General features: G+C 41.5%; 1 protein-coding gene and 1 long non-coding RNA gene across 6 annotated transcripts in view; one reads left to right on the top strand and one right to left on the bottom strand.

Annotated features, from left to right (window-relative positions):
* LOC128342975 (uncharacterized) overlaps positions 1 to 19,379 on the top strand; it is a 115,597-nt gene that overhangs the window by 27,257 nt on the left and 68,961 nt on the right. The window contains exon 3 of the long non-coding RNA XR_008315280.1: positions 1,555 to 1,691. This is a non-coding gene — a long non-coding RNA (uncharacterized LOC128342975). The remainder of the gene's footprint in view (positions 1 to 1,554; positions 1,692 to 19,379) is intronic.
* Positions 2,898 to 19,379, bottom strand: part of MSH3 (mutS homolog 3) — a 205,307-nt gene continuing 188,825 nt past the window's right edge. For 4 of the 5 annotated variants that reach the window (XM_053291220.1, XM_053291222.1, XM_053291223.1 and 1 more), the window contains 2 exons: positions 18,575 to 18,749; positions 14,888 to 17,101 (listed from right to left, as the gene is read on the bottom strand). In XM_053291220.1, coding sequence (XP_053147195.1) covers positions 17,008 to 17,101; positions 18,575 to 18,749 — 269 coding nt within the window. In that variant the 3' untranslated portion in view covers positions 14,888 to 17,007. Of the gene's footprint in view, positions 5,150 to 14,887; positions 17,102 to 18,574; positions 18,750 to 19,379 lie in introns of those variants that run through there. The other variant, XR_008315277.1, reaches the window with a different exon arrangement.

Below are 19,379 nucleotides of genomic sequence, written 5' to 3'. Positions count from 1 at the left end.
ACTGTAATTTTATTAGCAGTGGCTGGTAGAGCTTGTCTGCTCTTTGATGAAGAAGTCTATATGGCCTTATTCATGGAAGCAGGGGTGGCTCAAGCAAGGCACTTGCTTGAGGCAACGAGCAATTTGTCGCGTGGCGCAAACAGTGCCCTATCTTCCCCCTTACCTTCCGTGGCCACTCACTCTCTCCTGGGGCCAGCGCAGCTGTTGCTTGCTGTAGTAAGCAAACTGTACATCTCTCCCCAGCAAACAGGGAAAGGTAGGGGTCAGCAAATCTGGAGGATACATGCTGCCTGCTTAGCATCCTCCAGGCTGGAAGGTGAGAGATTTCAAAACAGCATTAACAGAGCATGGAGAAGGGAAGCAGGTGGGATAAGAAGGGGGAGGCTGCATGTGAGCGTAGTGGGCTAGCTTCATCATCCTCGCATTGCAGTCTCTCCCTTCTTCTCCCAGCTACTTATGTCCATGGCTGCTGTGTGTGCGGTGCTTGCAACAGGGAGCAGTAGCTTGGCTTCTGCCTTGCCATCGCCACTCTGTGCTAAAAGAGTCTCGTGCTGCAGCAGCTGAATAAGAAGAGAAAGGTAGCAGACAGCACAGAGGCAGGTGAGGTGATGCCTGTGGGCACAGAAGCGGGATGCCCACACTTGCTGCACCCCACTGCAGGTGCCACCTGAGGCAAACACCTCACCTCACCTCATTAGCAAACCGCCCCTGTGTGGAAGGCATGTAGAGCTTTTTGGCAGTATTTCTGTCAAAAAGCTCTCTGTGCCTTTCGTAAATAGAGCCATACACATTCCTGTGCCATAACTCTTTTGTATAGTCCCTTTGGTACAACCGTAAAGATGTTTAATCTTTTCAATATATAAAATGCTTGTACAAGCGGCTTCTAGCCTTACATCATTGAAAAGGATTATCCTATATTTATTTATCACATCCAAATTTGCTACAACCCCTAGTAGCTAGACAAATTAGAACCTCCTACCAGCTTGAATTCATTATTGTTTTTAAAGTGCACAATTGTGTGGAAAAACAAGGATGTGATAGCACAAATGCAATTATTTCTAAAGCAATTATACTTTTAAATTATGTATAGTTTTGGTGAGGCATAAATAATGATACAACGAACACAGGGGTGATCTGCAAGTTCCAGAACTGTATCAGTTCAGATCAACTAGCTGGAAATCAATTGTCTAGCCTTACCAATTGAGAGATGTATTTAATATTCAAATATGTTTGCAAAGAATTAGAAGTTGCATACAGATGTGTTTTCCTGTATAACAGGCGAAGTAGCCCAAATTTTAGAACAGGACAATTATTCCTCTTTCCATAAACTCTTTTCCTTACATAACATTTTTTACTTCCCTGCCTTTCAGGGCAGATTTTAAAGCACTTTCCAAACATTAACACCTTATGGACAATGCCACCACTGTGGTGGAAGGAAAGAAGCATTATTTATTTATTTAACTAACACATTTTATACATTTTTAACTAACACATTTCATACGTAAGTCCCTGGTGGTTCACAATCTAAAAAATGTATTATCACATATATTTTAGATATGAGAAAGAGAGACAGCAGTATGTCATCAGGCAAGGGCAGAGCTGAGAATAGAATCCAGATTGATGGCAAGTCAACCCATGTATGTCAGCATGGCTGTTCGAAACTTGGTTCTGGATCAGTCCATTACGTCCAGGTATGAACATTCTGATGCTCATACAAATATTCAAAATATGCATTAGATGCACAGGATACAGATTTGCCTGACAAAAATGCATGTATCCAAATGTTCATTTCAATAACAAGCTTTTAAAAGAACATAATTAAAAGATCTTTTACCTGCAGAGAAGGTGAAGGATTCTGCTTACTTTTCTTTTATAAAGCTACAGCATTCAGAAGCAATATTTCCCTCCCCTCTTTTTCAAGTGTCATAAATGTTATAATCTGGCAAAGGTTACATTGCAAAGTGCCCCATAAAAGCTCCCTTTGTGAATGTAGTAATAGAATGCTGGCCATTCAGAACAGAAGATGCTGTTAATATATAGCACAAATCAGACTTCTGATGAATGAAAGGGAAAAACAACAACTCAGCAGCCTTGGCAACAATCAAAGCAGCAGAGAAACCTCTTTGTGGGTATTATTGTTAGCCCCATTCAAGATGCAACAGAGACCTTGGGCTCAGGAAAGGATGTTGCCCATCACAGTTCTTCAAACTGGCAGCCTTGATTTAAAAAATAAATAAAAATTGTCTGCATCTGTGTACTTTATAGGCACTCATTTTAGTCATTTACATTGATAGGAACAGAGTTAATGTCCCTGAATTTAGTTACTGAGAGAGTGTGAAGTATAAAAGGACACTTGTGGTTCATAATCATGATTACGGGGTAGACATATAATCATGACTGAAATGTCCATAGGCAGGAGAGAACTAAATTTTCACCAGCTCTGGCTGATGCATATCACAAAAGCAGAAAAAAATGCTCTGGAATCTTCTAGAATAAAAATGTCTTTTTAATATGGCAAATTGTGCAACATATCAGCTGATTACAATTATTATAAGCAGGACAGCATTACATTTCCCCCAACTCTAGCTGATGGAAGTCACAGGGTCTCCTGCAGCCACCCTGCCATATCTGTTTGGTGTTTTTTTTGCATAATTTAGGCCTCCATGCGCATGGCCGGGGTGGGGTGGGGTGGCCGGGGTGAGCCGAGCAGACCTCACCTCACCACTCCTAGTGGCAGCGGCCGGAGTGACCGCTGGGCCTGTCCGTTTGGCTCAGTGGCTCTTGATCATTGCGAGGTGCTCCAGCATGCCTGCACAATTGAAATAGACTGTCGTCGTGACGATCTATTTCAACTGCGCAGGCGCGCTGGAGCACCTCGCAGTTATCAAGTCGCTGGGTGGATCGGACAGGCCCAGGGGTTGCTCCGGCAGCTGCCAGTGCCGCTGGGCGGGGGGGGGGGGGAGTCCTGCTCAGCTCAGCCACCCCTTGGCTGCACACATGGTGGTTTAAATTATGCAAAAAACAAAAAGGAGGTACGGTGCAGCAGGGTGGCTGCAGGAGGCTCCCCAGACCATGCAGGCCACTGACCAGGGCCCCAAGGTCCAGGGTAAGAGCAGAGCGCCTCTGATGCAGTGTAGTCAGAGTGTCAGCCAGTGTCTAGATGATGAGAAAAAGGCACTAATTTGTCCTTAAGATTCAGTGGGATTACTTTGAGTAATTTTCCTCATGTCAACTACTCTCTTTAATTTTCCACATATAGATCCTAAGGTGCTTTAGAGACGTACGTTTTGGGCGGTATAAAAATATGTAAAATAAATAAATAAATCTTATTACACCATACTTTGATGGAGAAGTACATTTTAAAGATTCCTCTTCCCCCCACAGCCCCAAGATCAATTAAATGCTTGTACAAAATCTGTGCAGCAGTACTGAGGGATTACATATGCTCAGACAGTGCATTTGATTGTCACAAAGAACTTGTTGAATATTCTTAGCCCTCACTGATCTCCTGTGTATCTGCATTGCAGACTGGGGAGGTGGATAATACCAGACTGAGACTAAGAAACACACACACAAACAGATGTGCAATGCAGAGGTTTTGTAGAGTTAAATTAAGAAATAAATAAATGCCAGTACTGGATTTTAAAATGGCCACAACTTTACTGAAAACGCATAACAGTCAACATGGCTTTGAGCAGGGTTGTCCTTAGGGTATGGCAAGCAGGGCGACCGCCCCGGGCCCTGCTCTTTTAACCCCCATTAGAATTAACTGGAAGGGGGCTCTGCCCTGGCTGATTTGCCTTGGGCCGCACACCCCGCCAGGGCTCTCTAAGGACAGTCGTGATGACCTGCCAGACTTTGCTACAAACCCAGTGGAACATTGGCCAGACTGCTTCTGCTGCGTGTTTTCCCCCACACTGGGGGAAATTCAAGGAACTTAACCACTAAGCAAGTCAAGGACAAAGCACAAGACCAAACAGCAATAATTCAACTTGCTGTTTGGCCCTCTCCTGTCACGAATACTAGTTTCCCCTTCGCAAGTCCCTGCAACTTTGTCAGTGGTGACCATCTTTGTCAAACTGTCTGCTGGCCTCAGTATCCCTGAGTCCCACCTTCCATAACTTCTCAGTCCAGCTAAATACTGGTGACACCCTAGTACTCCTTACTGTTAGAGAGCTGAAGTACCCAGAGGGCAAAACACTTATGCTTAATGGCCAATTACAGCAGATGTGAACACCCCCATAAAGGACAATCAGTAACTCTGGGGAACCTCAATGTATGCAAAATAGGATGGATGAGAGGGACACATTCCTGGTCCAGTCCTCTCACCCACATGAGCTGCAGAATATATAGATCTACAGGTATGGACTCCCAACAAAATGTTTCAGTATATCCCTGTTGTGTATGTGTTACCTGAGCATGGTGAAAACACAAAAGTTAGCAACAAAGTCAGGAGTTCCTACTCTAACTTGGCACTTACTTGATATGTAACATTTATTTGTTATGTTTTCTGGGGGTAGGGGTGTTTGTGAGGGGGTACTGGTGCTCAGTCTCAGATCCTTTTCATCTAGACCTAAAGATTCAAGAGTTAATAGTAAGTGAAGGATCAGTTTAATGTTTTCATCATTTTTTGCTGAGGTTATAGGGAAGGAAAGGGATTGTGGAATAAACAGGTTATATCTAATGGGTGTGTGTGTGTTTGTGTGTGCGTGCACGCATGTGTGTATGCATGTTTGTACAGTGATCAGCAGATTCCATGTACAATTTTCTCCTTTGTTCCTCAAGAAAGTTCAAACACATACCATTGTTTTTATGTTATCTTATTGGGGGGATTAACCCCACACACCAAGAGCTTAAATGTGTCAAACCCCTTCCCCCGCAGGAACAAACAACTGTGAACTGGCTGGTGAAAAAAACTAAGGAGTTTTAGACACCTTTCCTCCTGAGAAGCAGAAAGGATCGAGACTTTTGAGGGAGTATTCTTCGAGCTGAGAAATTTCCTGCCCTTTTTATTTAAGCCCCACACTTGGAACTGAGTTCCAGTATTCCAACCACCTGGTCATCTGTTACTTGCCCTCTGAGTCCATAAATTTTCCACTCCATTGGCATAGTTGGGGGTTCTTCCTCTCAGTTTTTCTTCTTCTGTGCTCTGTGAAACCAACATATGTGGGTTACTCTGAGTCTGCCAGTACTTCCCTCTCACTCACAGGTGCTCTGGTTCTGTGTTCATAAGGATCATAACATTTCCAGCTGTTTATGAAATACACACAAGATAGCTTAGCTGGTTTCCCACCTCTTGCCTTCCTGCAACTCTCACAAGAATTAGGCCTCTGATGAACCAATTCCTTTGAGGAAAACAAACAATCTCATTACGTCTGCTCATATTGATGCACTCCACAAAATACCCCCTCCCCAAAATATGTAAAGAGGACTCTAGGGATTCTTCCTGCCCTTTCAGTTCAGAATAAAAGTACTAAAAGGACAGGAAGAACTTACATGAGTGTAACTTGATCTGCTCGCTGCCTCCCTCTCTCTCAGAGCTGTATTCTAGGAAAATGTAGAAATGCAAAACACAGTAAGTAATGATTTATCATTACAAAATATCTCATAACCTATGCTACAGCTCTGTAGTGTGCTTTGAGTCATTACAAACAAATTGGTCTGGAGATTAGAGTTCATGCTGCTTTCACTAAAAACATGAACCTGATGCCATAATTTCAGTTTTTCCTAGTCAGATGATATTGGCAAACTTTGTTACACGCAAAACAGCATGCTAGTTGAGGAGTTAAGTAGTCTTACTCAAAGTAATAAATCGAGTGAACCACCCAGAGCTACACAGCCAAATCTGTGGCCAACATTCTGACTAAGGAAGCACCAGCACTTCTTGAGGAGTGCTGCCACCTCCGTGCTGCAGACTGGTTGCACTCTGCTGGTCACACGGAGCTCCCTGCAACCTGGAAGTGGGTCCCTGAGGGCTGCACAAGCCTCCGAGGTCCACTTCTGGGTCATAGGGAGCACTTTTGTAAGCGCAGGAGATGGGTGAAAAGCCCCCTTCCCATAATGTGAGCACCTATGCGGCTTTAGTCTGGAAGGCAGCAGCAGCAGCACATTCATTGAAATGCTTGCACTTCGTTAGTCAGGATATTCACCAGCATCTTTCTAGTCTGATTAAACGTTGTATTGAGTTCTTGCCAGTTACAGACTCTCAATAATCTTATAATCTGGATAGTTCATACTTCCAACCTAAATCAAGCCTTCTCCCCGCCCCACCTTTGATGTAACAGTTCTAGTTACAAAATGCATTTGAAATGACATGATGAAGGTACAGTATTGGCTGACATGACGGGCAGTGATCTGACGACAGTCAAGAGTTGTCTCGAGACAGGGAACCTTCAGGGCGGCTGCCCTGCAGGGGCAGAGTAGCATGCGCTGGGGAGAGGGATTGGGAAGCAATTTTCATTTCTCTCCCCTCACCACAAAGGTGCTGTTTATTCATTGTCAGAAATATGTCCGTGAGACTGTGATCCTCATGAACATATTTCTGGCAGTGAACAGCGCTTGTGCGGGAGGGGAGGGGAGAGAAGTGAGAACTGTCTCCTGTCTTCCTCCACACATAGTGCCCTACCCCTGCAGGGTAGCAATTCTGAAGGCTACCTGCCTCAAGACAGCTCTGACTGGATCGCTGCCCTGCCCATCATGTTAGCCATTACAGTATATGCTTTCCTCTGTGTTAGAAACACAATATAAAATATGGCAAAACAATCCTAGCATCATGTAACTATATATCTTTTATTATTAGGATAAAATTAGCAATGCAATAGTTTATTGGTAATAGGTTTGTTTGTTTAAGTGTTCTGTGACTGGTATCCAGAAACCTAGCAGTTCTTACTCCAGCAACCAACATCTGTTTCTGGCTTTCTCACATTGTCTGATCTAGCGATTCCAACTGTATGCATGTATACTGGTATTAGAGCTGGCATTTGAAAAGTTAAAAAGAAATTTTTGTTTTTTGTCAGTTCATGGATGCACTATTGTCAATTAACAGTCAAGTGTTGAAAGCATGACTTTATTGGAAGAGTAACAAAGAACAGAAATGATGTTGCAAACTCCAAAAAACTGTTGTCTAAAAGTTTCCAGTTGCTTCCAGCAGCTGTGCAATGCCAGATCACATGGCGCCCATAGCAAATGAATGGGCCAGGACACTTGGGAACTGTGCCACTGTGGTGATTGCTGTGTACACATGCTTTCCTCCTGAACCCTGTGTTTCTGTTCAGAGATAATTACACTTGAAGCACATGGCCAGTAGGAGAAATTAGGCCATGTGGCTTAATCTGGAAAGGAAAAGACAGATGCTCCAGCAGCTGTGTGCACCCTTGACTCCTGCAGGCTACAGAGGACCTTGACTTCTGTCATTCCTCTCAGGCACGGGTGGCCCTTCCATAAGATAGGATGAGGCGGTGGCCTCAGCTGTGCGGAGGGGCACAGGAACTGCAAGTGCCAGGACCCTGCCACTATGTATGCCACTTCATGCAGCCACTGATGCTGCCTTTCCCTACCCTGGTAGAACACACTGTTTATTTCCCCTTCCTTGCCCCACTGGGGTGTATCTCTTCTCCCCCCCCACCTCCTGCTCCACTGTTTCTTGAGCTAGCTATGCCCCTGGTACCACTGCCTGGCTTGCTGGCAGTGTTGGAGTATTTGCACGTTATCACTGCCACTGCCTTGGTAGCACGGCGTGAGAAGACTGAGCATCCACCCAGAGATAAGATGCTGCCTCAGACAGCAAAATATCTTGGGTCGCCTCTGCATTCATATGATCTCCATTTGTTGAAGGAATGGGTAGGCTATCATTTACACAAGGCTATTATTGACTTGATTATTTCATTCATTCATTCATTCATTCATTCAATTTTATACCGCCCTTCTGAAATGGCTCAGGGCGGTTTACAATTTAAAAAATTATTATTCAAATATTGGTTGAACAATATTTGAAAATATTTGACCCAGTCAAATAATAGGCATTCATTTAACCAATTAACTGGATCTCAACTCTAATTACATATAGAATAACTAATTGATTGCATACAGTAACCTTCAAAACCAATGGGACTTGCTTAAAAGAAATTATGTAGGACTCATATGTAACCCTGCCTAAACAGTTAACATCCTGGTTTAGTTCCTTTGTCAATCAAGTTACCTGTCTTCTCTTCAGTGATTAGAATCACATGGCAAAGTAATTTTATCAGTATGAAAAGTGCTATAAATAAGCACTCTTTAGCATATGAAAAAATTGCAATAGTCCTGGACAATAGTTGATTTCTGATGTTCTGTGTGTAGAGGAGAAAAATCTATTTCAGTATGTAGGCAGAATAAAAGGTTCTGTACTCATCTGAAACTTTAGTTTGTGTTACATAAGCAAAAGAGATATAAATATCTAGAAATTTTGGGTGCGGGTGGGGTTTTTTAAGGACTGAACATCCAGAATTAACATTCAACTTATATGAGAATTTTAGTTTGCAAGTTATGTTCCTAACATTCTACAGAAAGGAAATAGATGATTAGATGAATCAAATAGCTAATTAATAGTATCATTCAACTTATAAGTAACAATTTGTCTGTATTCCTAATCAATTATATATTTTGTATAAGCATGAATTACAAATGAAAATCATAATCCAGCTCAAGTTAATCACCTTTAAGCCTAACTGAATTTCAGTGCAAGTACACGTTTGTCTCACTAAAATCAATAGGATTTAAAGTTGCTAGATTTTCTCTCACACAGTCTCAGCAGTTTATATTTCCCCACGCATCTTAGCCTGAGAGCCGACCTTTTTTGTGTATGTGTGTGCAGCGCAGGCTTGCCTGCAGTTGAGAGGCTCACTCCAGGCAAGCTGCTACAGCTCCTTCCCTCTGCACTCCTCAGCTGTTCAGTGGGTGGGTGGGGCTTCTAGAGAGACCTCTTGTGTGGGCCTCACTGAAGCCTGAAGTGCTCTAGTGCCAGCTAGCAGGCAACAAAGAAGGAAGCAGAGTGGCCAGCACTGGTTGCCCATGCCCACCATAGTTCTGTGCAGACCCTCTGCCCTGCCCAGCCTTTGCCTGCAATACCCATTTCTCCCAAGATCCTCATGCTTCAGGACAGTTGAGAAATTTGCAGCCTAGGACTGGGATGTTTCCATCAATCCCTGACAGTACCCAATGTATTTGACACCAAATAAGATCAAGCTTTTCCATTCGCTGTGATGAAAATGAAAGTACAGATCACAAAACAACATACAGTGGCTCCCAGATGTGGCTGAATCTACTACAATTCATATCTAGCCATTTATTTTATTTTTTTTCAAACTCTCTCAATACAGTTTATGTGAAAAGGATCTAGGTGTCTTATAATGGACCATAACTTGAACATGAACCAGCAGGCAGGTCAGCAGGCTGTTCCAGGGGAAGGGTAGTCAGAAATTTAATAGCTGTCTCCCCTTCTGGCTGTCCTGCCAGCTCTTTGACCTCGGGGAGCACTGCCAACAACCCACATAGCCTTACCTTCTCTGCAATGCCAGGTCAGTCCAAGATAAGCCAGAGCACATCCGAGATTTGATTATGGATGAAGAGGCCGACCTGGTATGTATTACTGAGACTTGGTTTGGGGGGAGCTAGTGGTCTAGTTTGGTACCAGCTTCTCCCTCCAGGATATTCTGTAAAAGAGCATGTGAGGGAACAGGGATGGGGAGGTGGAGTGGCTGTGGTCTATAAGGATAAGATCTCCCTTACCAGGGTCCCTATTAGAGTATCAGACCATATTGAATGTGTGTACTTAAGTTTGGGGACCAGGGATAGATTGGGACTTCTGTTGGTGTACCGATTGCCCCTCTACCCAACTGAGTCCCTTACTGAACTCACGGACTTGGTCGCGGGACTTGTGGTGGAGTCTCACAGACTTTTGGTGCTGGGGGACTTCAATGTTCATTTCGGGACCAATTTGTCTGGGACAGCTCAGGAGTTCATAGCAGCCATGACAACTTTGGGCCTATCCCAAGTAGTCTCTGGACCGACACACATTGCAGGTCATGCGCTTGATGGTGATTTGTGAGGAAAACAAGTCCTATGAGGCATAGCTGAGGGAGCTGAGTATGTTTAGTCTGGAAAAGAGAATACTAAAGGAAGATGAGAAGTGTCCCCAAATATGGGAAGGGCTATCATAAATGAGAAAGAATGGACTTGTTCTCTATTGTTCCTGAGGGTTAGAACCAAATTTGCTTACCTGTTACTAGGGTTCTTCTGGTGGTCATCTGTCCATTCCACACAGATGGGGCTTTGCACATGCATGAAGTACAGTTCGGAAACCATCCAAACTTTTCTCTCTCTTCAGAGCTGTGGCGCCTCCCCCATCCCCTTAGGTCACATGCTCTGCACCCTCCTCCTCAGTTCTAGAGTCCACCGCTACATAGTTCTGCAGTGGGGAGGATGGGTGGGTATGTGAATGAACAGATGACTACCCGAAGAACCCGTTACAGGCAAGCAACCTATCATCCTTTTGAGTGGTCCATCACACAGATGGGTGCGTTGCAAGCTCTGTTCAACATTGGAGGAGGGAAGCAGAGCCCACAAACTCAGAGATGGAGACATACAGCCACAGAGACTATCAATGGGCCAAGGACTGCAAGACGGACCTTCTGAAGGCCAAGTCCCTCTTCGCTCTAACATCTAATAAGCGTAGTGTCTTATGAATGATGTTGGGATAGCCCACATTGCAGCCTGGCAAATGGATTCCAGAGATAATCCCTGATTAAAAGCTGTAGACATTGCTAGAGCCTTGGTTGAGTGGGCCCTAACCCAATTTGATAGTCTGAACTATCCATGTGGAGATAGACTACACTGAGGCTTGTTGGATTCTGCGAGGCTCCCCATAGGTAACAAATAGGGCAGGTGATTGTCTGAATGAAGACGTGTGCTCAACACAGAACAACAGGGTCCGTCTTAGGTCCAGGGTGTGCCACTTGCATTTCTCATTGGAAGCTGGATTGGGGAATAACACTGGAAGAGAGATTAGCTGAGATCTATGAGATGTTGAGACAATCCTAGGCAGGAATGAGCTGTCTGGCCTGGGGGGTGATCTTCTCCTTTTGGAAAACTAAGGAAGGAGGGTCATATTGCAGTGCTCGCAGCTCTCCAACCTTTTGGGCAGATTTTATAGCCACCAGGAAAAGTGTCTTAAATATTAGAAGCCCGAGGTCACAAGTCCCCATGGGTTCAAAGGGTTTTCCCCGTAGAGCTGACAGAATGCAAGGAAGGCTCCATGGTGGTGCTATTGTTGGGACATCTGGGTGAAGATCCTTAAGGAACGTTTGACCTTTAAGGAACTGTTTGACCTTCAGAATGGTAAAGATTGACGTCAAGGATGGTGATGACCAGAAGGCTGCAGTTGCTGCCAGATGCACTCGTACATAGAGAGACTGTTCTTTTAAAGTTTTAATAAGTGTGATGAGTGCCAGAGGGGCAGAGGTAGAATCGGAAACTCCTGATTCCAAGACATATTCAGAGAAATGTTTCCATTTTGCTTTGTAGGTGGTCAGGGTGAACAGCTTCCTACATGCTGTCAGTACTTCCTTCAGCTCTGATGGCCAGTCTGACGAATTCTCCATACTGTGAGGCATAGGGTCTTGATGTCCAGATTAGGGAAGTGAGAATCAATTCGGGTACAAATCAATTGTACCCAAATCGAGGTGATTTGGAGACAGAACAAATCGCTCCTGTGATCCATTAGCTAGATTTGGGTCCAAACTGAATTGTACCAGATTCGATTTGGATCTATTTGAGATTTGTATTCCTCTTATTAATTTCCCTAGATTCCCAGCTTTTATTTTTCAAAAAGCTAAGCTCTAGCCCTTGTAGAATTGGAGTTATGGAGCAAAATGTGTGGTCACTATTTTTCAAGTGTTTGGATTCTTTGGTGTATAATAACTTTTCGTCATAATGAATTCCTATGAGGATTCATTACACACCTTCATTTCTTCTATTCATTTTAACTGTCTATGGACTGTGCCAACTACACCTCCCTCCCACCCACAAGGCAGTGGGGTACTACTCAGTTTATGTTCTAGGAATTTTTTCAAGTGTTTAGACTCTTTTGTGTCTAATAACCTTTCCTTATAATGAATCCCTATGAATCCTCCCTATGAGGATTCATTATATGCCTTCATTTCTTCAGTTCGTTTTGACTGTAACTGTCAACTGCCATGTGTCAACCACACCCACACACTGGGGTACTCAGTATATATATTTTTAGGAATTTTTGTCCGAGTCCCTGAGGGCAGTATCGCAGTTGGTGGCACAGCCTGTCTTCAGGCCATAAGTGAGGCCCAAAATGTTGGCTGGCTGAAATCACAGCGAGAGTGACAGTAGGGGCCGTGCTCATAATCCTGGTTCCTGCAAGCAAAAGAGCCACCATCATGGTGGGAGCTGTCTTTACTAGGTGGTCCACAGACAAGCCACTATGTAGTTCCATAACTCCTGGGGCTGATAGGGCCTTTTCCCACAATGCAGAGCGAATTCTTGAGGCTCTGTTCCTATGTGCTTGGCACGTGAATTCTAGGCAATGTGCACAGGATGTACCAATGTACCAAGTGTGACTCTCCTAAACAAAACAGGCACAGGCTATGATTGTCTGAGGAGGGAAATTTTGTATGCACTGGAAACAAGGTTTAAATGTGACCTTACAGGCCATAAAATCTTGGGGTGGGGGTGGGGGGAATAGAAGGAAATCAAAACGCAAAACTGTCAGAAATGAGTAAATAAAATAGAGAATGACAGAAAATAAGGAGTGAGTAAGGAAATTTGTCATAAAACTGCAGTATTCTAGACCAAGAAGGCATTTGGACTAGAAGACCTCCAAAGTCGCCTCCAACTCTAAAATTCTATTATTCTACTTGCAAGAGGTCACCATTAAACTCAGCTAAGGTTCTACTATGGCAATCAGGCCTCTGCATGATGCAGCTACATGAATCAAAGTGGTCAGGCTGACTTCCGAAATAGGGCAGCAGCAAAAGGTGTAGCTTCTTCACTTTTAATAGTAATGTCTGCCCCATGATAATCCATGATAACATATTGTGATCTGCTGACACACACACAAAATTTCCAAATGAAGCGGAGCAGATTGACTGAGATCCTGATTATGGCTACAAGTTTATTCTACGTGTTAGGTGAAAATCACATTGTGTGCGAACCAAGGAGGAACATTTACTGCATATTTAGTTTTTTTATTGCCTACTTAGGTTGGTTTTGTTCCCTATTCTAATTTTGAAGTAATGTAGCAAAACCCGATGAACAATTAATGGTAATTACTAAGAAGCAATGGCTACATAGACACACAGCAGAAAATATTAATATCATTACATTTGATGTAGTTTTACTTCTATATGTTTAAAACCAGTAACAACTTGTTCTATTTGTACTGCCATATTTAATGTACAAGTTTCATAAAAGAAATTTAGCAAAAACATCTAGCATTTTCCTACTTTACCTTTACTAGACCTATTAACAATATGAAAACATTTTTAATACAAAATGGAACTAGTTTACATAGTAAACCTCAGAGAAATATTTTTTTAAATCTTGTTAGGGTAGGTTATCATACATACACTCTTTGCAATTCTAACTCACATCTAAACACTTAATACTCTATTCTGTTGCAAGACTGTTTAATTATATGCAATGACACTATACTTGGTTATTTCAAACAAATATTCCTCTTTTTATATTCCTTACTTTTCTGAATTGTAGCTTTTTGTGGAGAGGACAATTATGCCATAAAAGTCGCTTTGGTTTTATGCGTAGTTTGAATCAACTGAATGCTGTCCTCTCTCCTACCCTTGCTTATTATGTAAAAGGTAATAATGGTCCTAATAAACTCTTATTTTTGTGAGGTCTTGGAGAAAGTATAAGAATATGAACACTGATGTTTTAGTGCTCTGTGAATGCCTGCTCCAGAAATGTGCTGTCAGTGTTAAAGCATTTTATGCTAAGGGGGGGAAGCAGTAAATTGGCACGCCCACTATATAATGTAAAAGTTATTTTTCATAGATTTGATACTATGAAGTTTAGCGCATCTTTAGCCTACTTTCCAGGAGGCATATGAGATCACCCGGCTTTCCATGTGTGTGTCCGTGTGTCCCACCGCTACCAACCTTGCAACGCCTGGACCAATATGAATCAAATGGGGTACAGTTGTAGGGACACCTCAACAGCGTAGTTTGTGGTGATGTCATCCACCCTGATTCAAGTTGGCGGACGCATAAACTTTTGAGATGCAAGTGGGCTAACTTGTGAACTGCTTAATCGATTTGAACAAAATTTGTTAGAGCTGTAGGGACACAGAAGGATGCCCCAATGGTGTAATTTGTGAGGATGTCATCCACCCCAATTCAAGATGGCAGACATGTGAACATTTGAGGCGCAAGTGGGCTAACCTGTGGACTGTCTAACCCATTTGAACCAAATTAGGTACAGTTGTAGTGCATGACACACAGGGAAACCTCAATGTCATAGTTTGTGGTGATGCCATCTAGCCCAGTTCAAGATAGCAGATGCATAAACATTTGAGGTGCAAGTGGACTAACGTGAACTGCCTAACTGATTTGAACCAAATTTGCTACAGCTGTGAGGACACATAGGGACACCCCAATGGTGTAGTTTGTAATAATGTCATCAACCCCAATCCAAGATGGTGGACACGTGAACATATGAGGTGCAAGAGCTCTAATTTGTAGACTACCTAAGCAATTTGAACCAAGTTTAGTCCAGTTGTAGGGATAGAGAAAGGAAAGTAGGCAGATTAGTTATTACTAGCTTGTTTCGTTATAAAAATGCTTAACAATTAATGAATGACACCAAAGAAAACTGTCCATCCTTTATGTGTTTTAAAACCATGTTTTGCTCTACAAATTAAAACAGAAGTTTGCCTGAATAAAATGCCATGTAAATAGGTTTCTTTCTACCAATTGTCAGCATTTATAATGAGATAAAACCCTGGCTCAAATAAGGAGATGCTTTTAAAAAAGGCTTCATAAATTCAACAAAACAATATTAATATATCTTTTGATGCTGGCAAGTCATATATTATACACAAAGTCTATGATCCAAAGCGAGGCCTGTAAATATCTTATGCAGTGGGCTGCTCAACTTCCAATGCAGCAACTAATGCTATAATGGAAGACACATGGATTAGATCTTCAGCTTTCTTGATTGGTTTCCATGAGGAAACAAAAAGGGCTACAGTGAGAAGCAGGATGTCTAGAAGCGCCAAATCAGAGGCAGAGGTTCCATGCACAGAGACTCCACATACAGCTCTTTGAATCCCACCCATTATTTCTGCTTCATTTGGGGAGCAACAATGACAGATAGAGGTTATAAAAATACTCTCTATTAAAAATTACTAACCACGTTTTCAATGTCTTCACTAAAAGCATCAAAGAGATTTTAAACACAAAGATTAATGAGAAACATAGTAGTTCTCATTATTTGCACGGTTTATGTACTGTATTTAACAGGTGTTTTTAATAACAGAATTGCAGTTAGTTTGATGATCACTTGTGGCCTCGTAAATGGCATCCATTCACACAACTCTTGGCCAGTTCACATGCACCTGTTTTCCTTGGCCTGGCACATTCATTTACACTAGTAAAATACGATTTTTTTAACTGAAATTTTATGAGTAAGTTCATAAAGAAGCAAGGGTATTCTCTAAACATCTTTAGTGTTAAGAGTTCTCCAATTTGCATGTAGCTTATTCCATGGGAAGTTCACAAGTCTCAGCAAGGATTCAGTACCCAAGGATTCAATACCCACATCATTAAAAACAAATCCCACAATATAAAATTTCAGGTGAAAATATCCATCTATACCTTAGTACTGAATCGATAGTAAACACAGTTGCATTCTACATCCATTAATTGCAAATAAATATATTTTATAATTTTAATAGTTTCAGAAATCAAATCACATTTTTAAAAGGCCATTATTTTACTGCAAAGCAATTTCCTATAATTTATAAACATGATTTTCATACTTGCCACTAGTAATTAGAACTTAATCAAACAGCAGAAAAGTATTTCTTAAAAGTTTAAACAAATTATGTGGGGAGGGCATAGTCATCACTCCCAAAGCCAAGTTGATCAGCTTGCTCTTGCAAAACAAAATATGTGAAAATGTATTAAAATATTTTATGTTCAGTGAATAAATAACACAGACAACAGGGAGAGATTTTCAAATACAATGAGAGAAGCACAAAACTTCCACTGAATATAAATGAAGGTTAGGGCCTTCATTCACACAGGCTGTTTTTGTTACAGGTATTTCTTCACATGATGGACCTTGGATATGCCCATAATAATGTCAAGAAGGTACCATGTGAGCCAACAATACAACATACATTCTTTAGTGATGTTCAGAGATCAGCAATAGTAGCTCACATTGGGCAAGCAGACAAGATACATCCCCTTCTCCTTAGTTAAAGGAAGCCAAAGTCCTCTGAATTGGTTTGGGGTCACAACACTGAAGGGTTCTTAACACATTTCTCCCATACTATTTTCCTGATCAAAATGGTCCCCCAAACCTGTTATTTGCCGGTTGAAGGAATCTGTATGAATGTTCATTCATATTAGATAAACGTAATGTACGGAAAGAGTTGAACCCCTCCAACTCTGATCAGATGTGGGCATCTAATGGCTGCTTTCAACTTTTCAAAGAACTGTGGGAAATCCAATTACTGATTTCTCAGTTTCTCATCTACTTTGGCACATGGCATACTGCATCCCTGAAGACAGTTTTAATGAATTAAAAAGGACAAAAAGGATAATGCTAGCAGCAGTTAACCACTAAAAATCCACCAATATAGCTGTTAAAGAACCTGAAGTTCCACTTTGTATGAACACATTTCTTCATATAATAAATTATTTTAAACCACCTGTTCTATTTCTATTTTCAACTGGCAGAGTTTGAGGAATTTGGAAAGTTGGCTCAATCATTTTCTGCTTCACAAAGACTTTTCCATTTTTGCAGTTCTCCAGAATCATTAATATTCCATAGTTTAGCAAATGTCATCAATCTTTTTCTAAAAAGCAAGCACAGTGTTTAGTATTAGAACTTGAATCAGAATTAAATATTTTAGTAGCTTTGATATTTAATATACAATAAATGCTCAGCAAGTTCATTTATTCCTCTAATTAGACAAAGCATTGTGAACACATCTAAATTTCACGTCAGAACGCAAAAGGAAAAAGGGCGAAATCCACCAAGACGTTTTCCTGTGCAGCCTCACTGAAATGGTGTCATTTCTACACTCTTTCACAGCTCCCATTTATTTCAATGGGGCTCATGCTCGAAGTCATTACTTATTTGGCACTTTGTAAGGTTAAAAAAGTGGAATTCAGTTTCAGTCACATATCAGAATGGTCAAAACAATAACACTAACTAGCAAATATTACAATAGTCAAAGGAAGCTGCAACCTTCACTTTACTGTCCTGGCCCATTAAATACTGTAACTAAGATCTAGCTGGGACTTTATTTTATTTATTTATTTAGATACTTTATTTTTGGAATCTATTTTTAAAATTTTTTAAAATCTTAAATGTCTTAATCCTCGACAAAGGTAGGATAGAAACTGAAATAAATACAGGAGGCCCTTGTTATTTGCAGGGGTTCTGTTCTCACCTATAGGCACAAATATGGAAAACACGAACAACAAAACTTTACCCCTATGGGAATGTAGGGGTTAGGTTCTTAACAAAAAATGGAGGGGGGAAGCAAGGGAGGCAGAAATAAGGAGAAAAGCACTGCACCTTATTCTTCATGTCTCTAGCAATGCCACCCCAAACCAGTCAAACACTCCTTTTTTTACTCAAGGAGCCACAAAATGGCTCTCTGCTGTAAAATGGCAGCTGGAAATAACACTGGAAGTAATTTCCTAGTCATTTCCAGCCACTCAAAACCACAAATTTCTCCTATTTTCTATTCGCAGATAAAGAAACTGGGTGTTGAAGACCAAACCGTGGATATGTGATATCATAAATCCATACATAACAAGGGCCACCTGTATGTATTCTGCCTTTCTTACCAATTGGGAAAGCAAGTCCCTGAAGACCATCATTTGTGTCTCTAAACCCCTAATTTATATGTTACATTAGGTAACATATAAATTATGAGCTTCTGTATATTACCACTTCACTTACAGGTGCTTCAGGCATGTGCTTGACTTGGAGTGGTAACTTCAGCAGTGTACACTGCTATGAACAAAGAAGATGCTGGCTCAGCTCCATCTAAAGCCAGTCATGGCTAACAAGTTCCACCATTTTCTAAGTGGCTTTGTTACAACTAACATTAACTCTATCAGACTACTATCAATAAGGTACAGCCTTTCACAATTACTTAATTTCTTAAAAATGATTTATTTCAACAATATAATTAAGATAAGAATATGTGTTTATCTAGAACACAACAAAATAAGTTTACTTTTTATAGTTACTCAGAAAGGCTCTCCCACCTGCATGTGAAATAAGAATGATCTGAAACAAACTATGCTCTAACCTTTTCATGTTCACTAAACTCTCAAGCTCTCTTGATTTGTGAGCTGCCTTTTTCAGAATTTCATCAGGAACATCTGCTAGTTTAGCAACATTTAGCCCATAACTCCTTGCAGCAACACTTCTTGTTATTTGATAAAGGAAAGTGACAAATTCTGGACTTTCTTCATCTCCAGATCCTATAAGATTAAAAACATACATTTGTATTAAAAGCAAAACAAAACAGAAAGACTTCAAAAGTTATTTCATTTAGTTAGTTGTGCCTGAAGGATTCCTTTCTTCAGAAGAAGGAAAACTTTGGATGTAATCCACAATGTTTATTTTTAATTCTGTCAATGACTCCGGAAATGTCCAAAGTTACTTCCTATTATCCACCACCCACAACCAGTTTTTCACTAGTCTCGCTGTTGATAATATTAGTGTGGTAGGAACCAGTTCGGCAGAAGCCTCAGTAGAGGCATGCATGTAGGACAACACAACTGAGGTCATCAGCTGTTGTCAAGCATTCCCTCTCCCATGTTGGAATTTAGCCTCCATCTTGAGCAACACTGCTGTGTAGACCTAAAACTTGTGCCAGGAAGACTGAAGGGCAAAAAAGGAGATCACAGGTACAGAATTGTGCTTTGAGCCTGGAAACAGTGAGACCATATTGAGGGGCCTCAAGATTTTGGATGAGGCTACAATTTCCATTTGGAGTAAACAGGGGTCTTGAGACATAGGAACATCCTGGCGGACCAGCCAACTGCACCCCACTGTGATCAGGGCAACTCCTAGCAACTAACTGAATTTGGCTTACTAGGGCACTTTCG

Source organism: Hemicordylus capensis, chromosome 2 (genome assembly GCF_027244095.1).
Source record: "Hemicordylus capensis ecotype Gifberg chromosome 2, rHemCap1.1.pri, whole genome shotgun sequence".
Classification (NCBI taxonomy): Eukaryota; Metazoa; Chordata; class Lepidosauria; order Squamata; family Cordylidae; genus Hemicordylus; species Hemicordylus capensis.
Note: the sequence above shows the minus strand (reverse complement) of the source record. Positions and strands in the feature narration are given on the sequence as shown.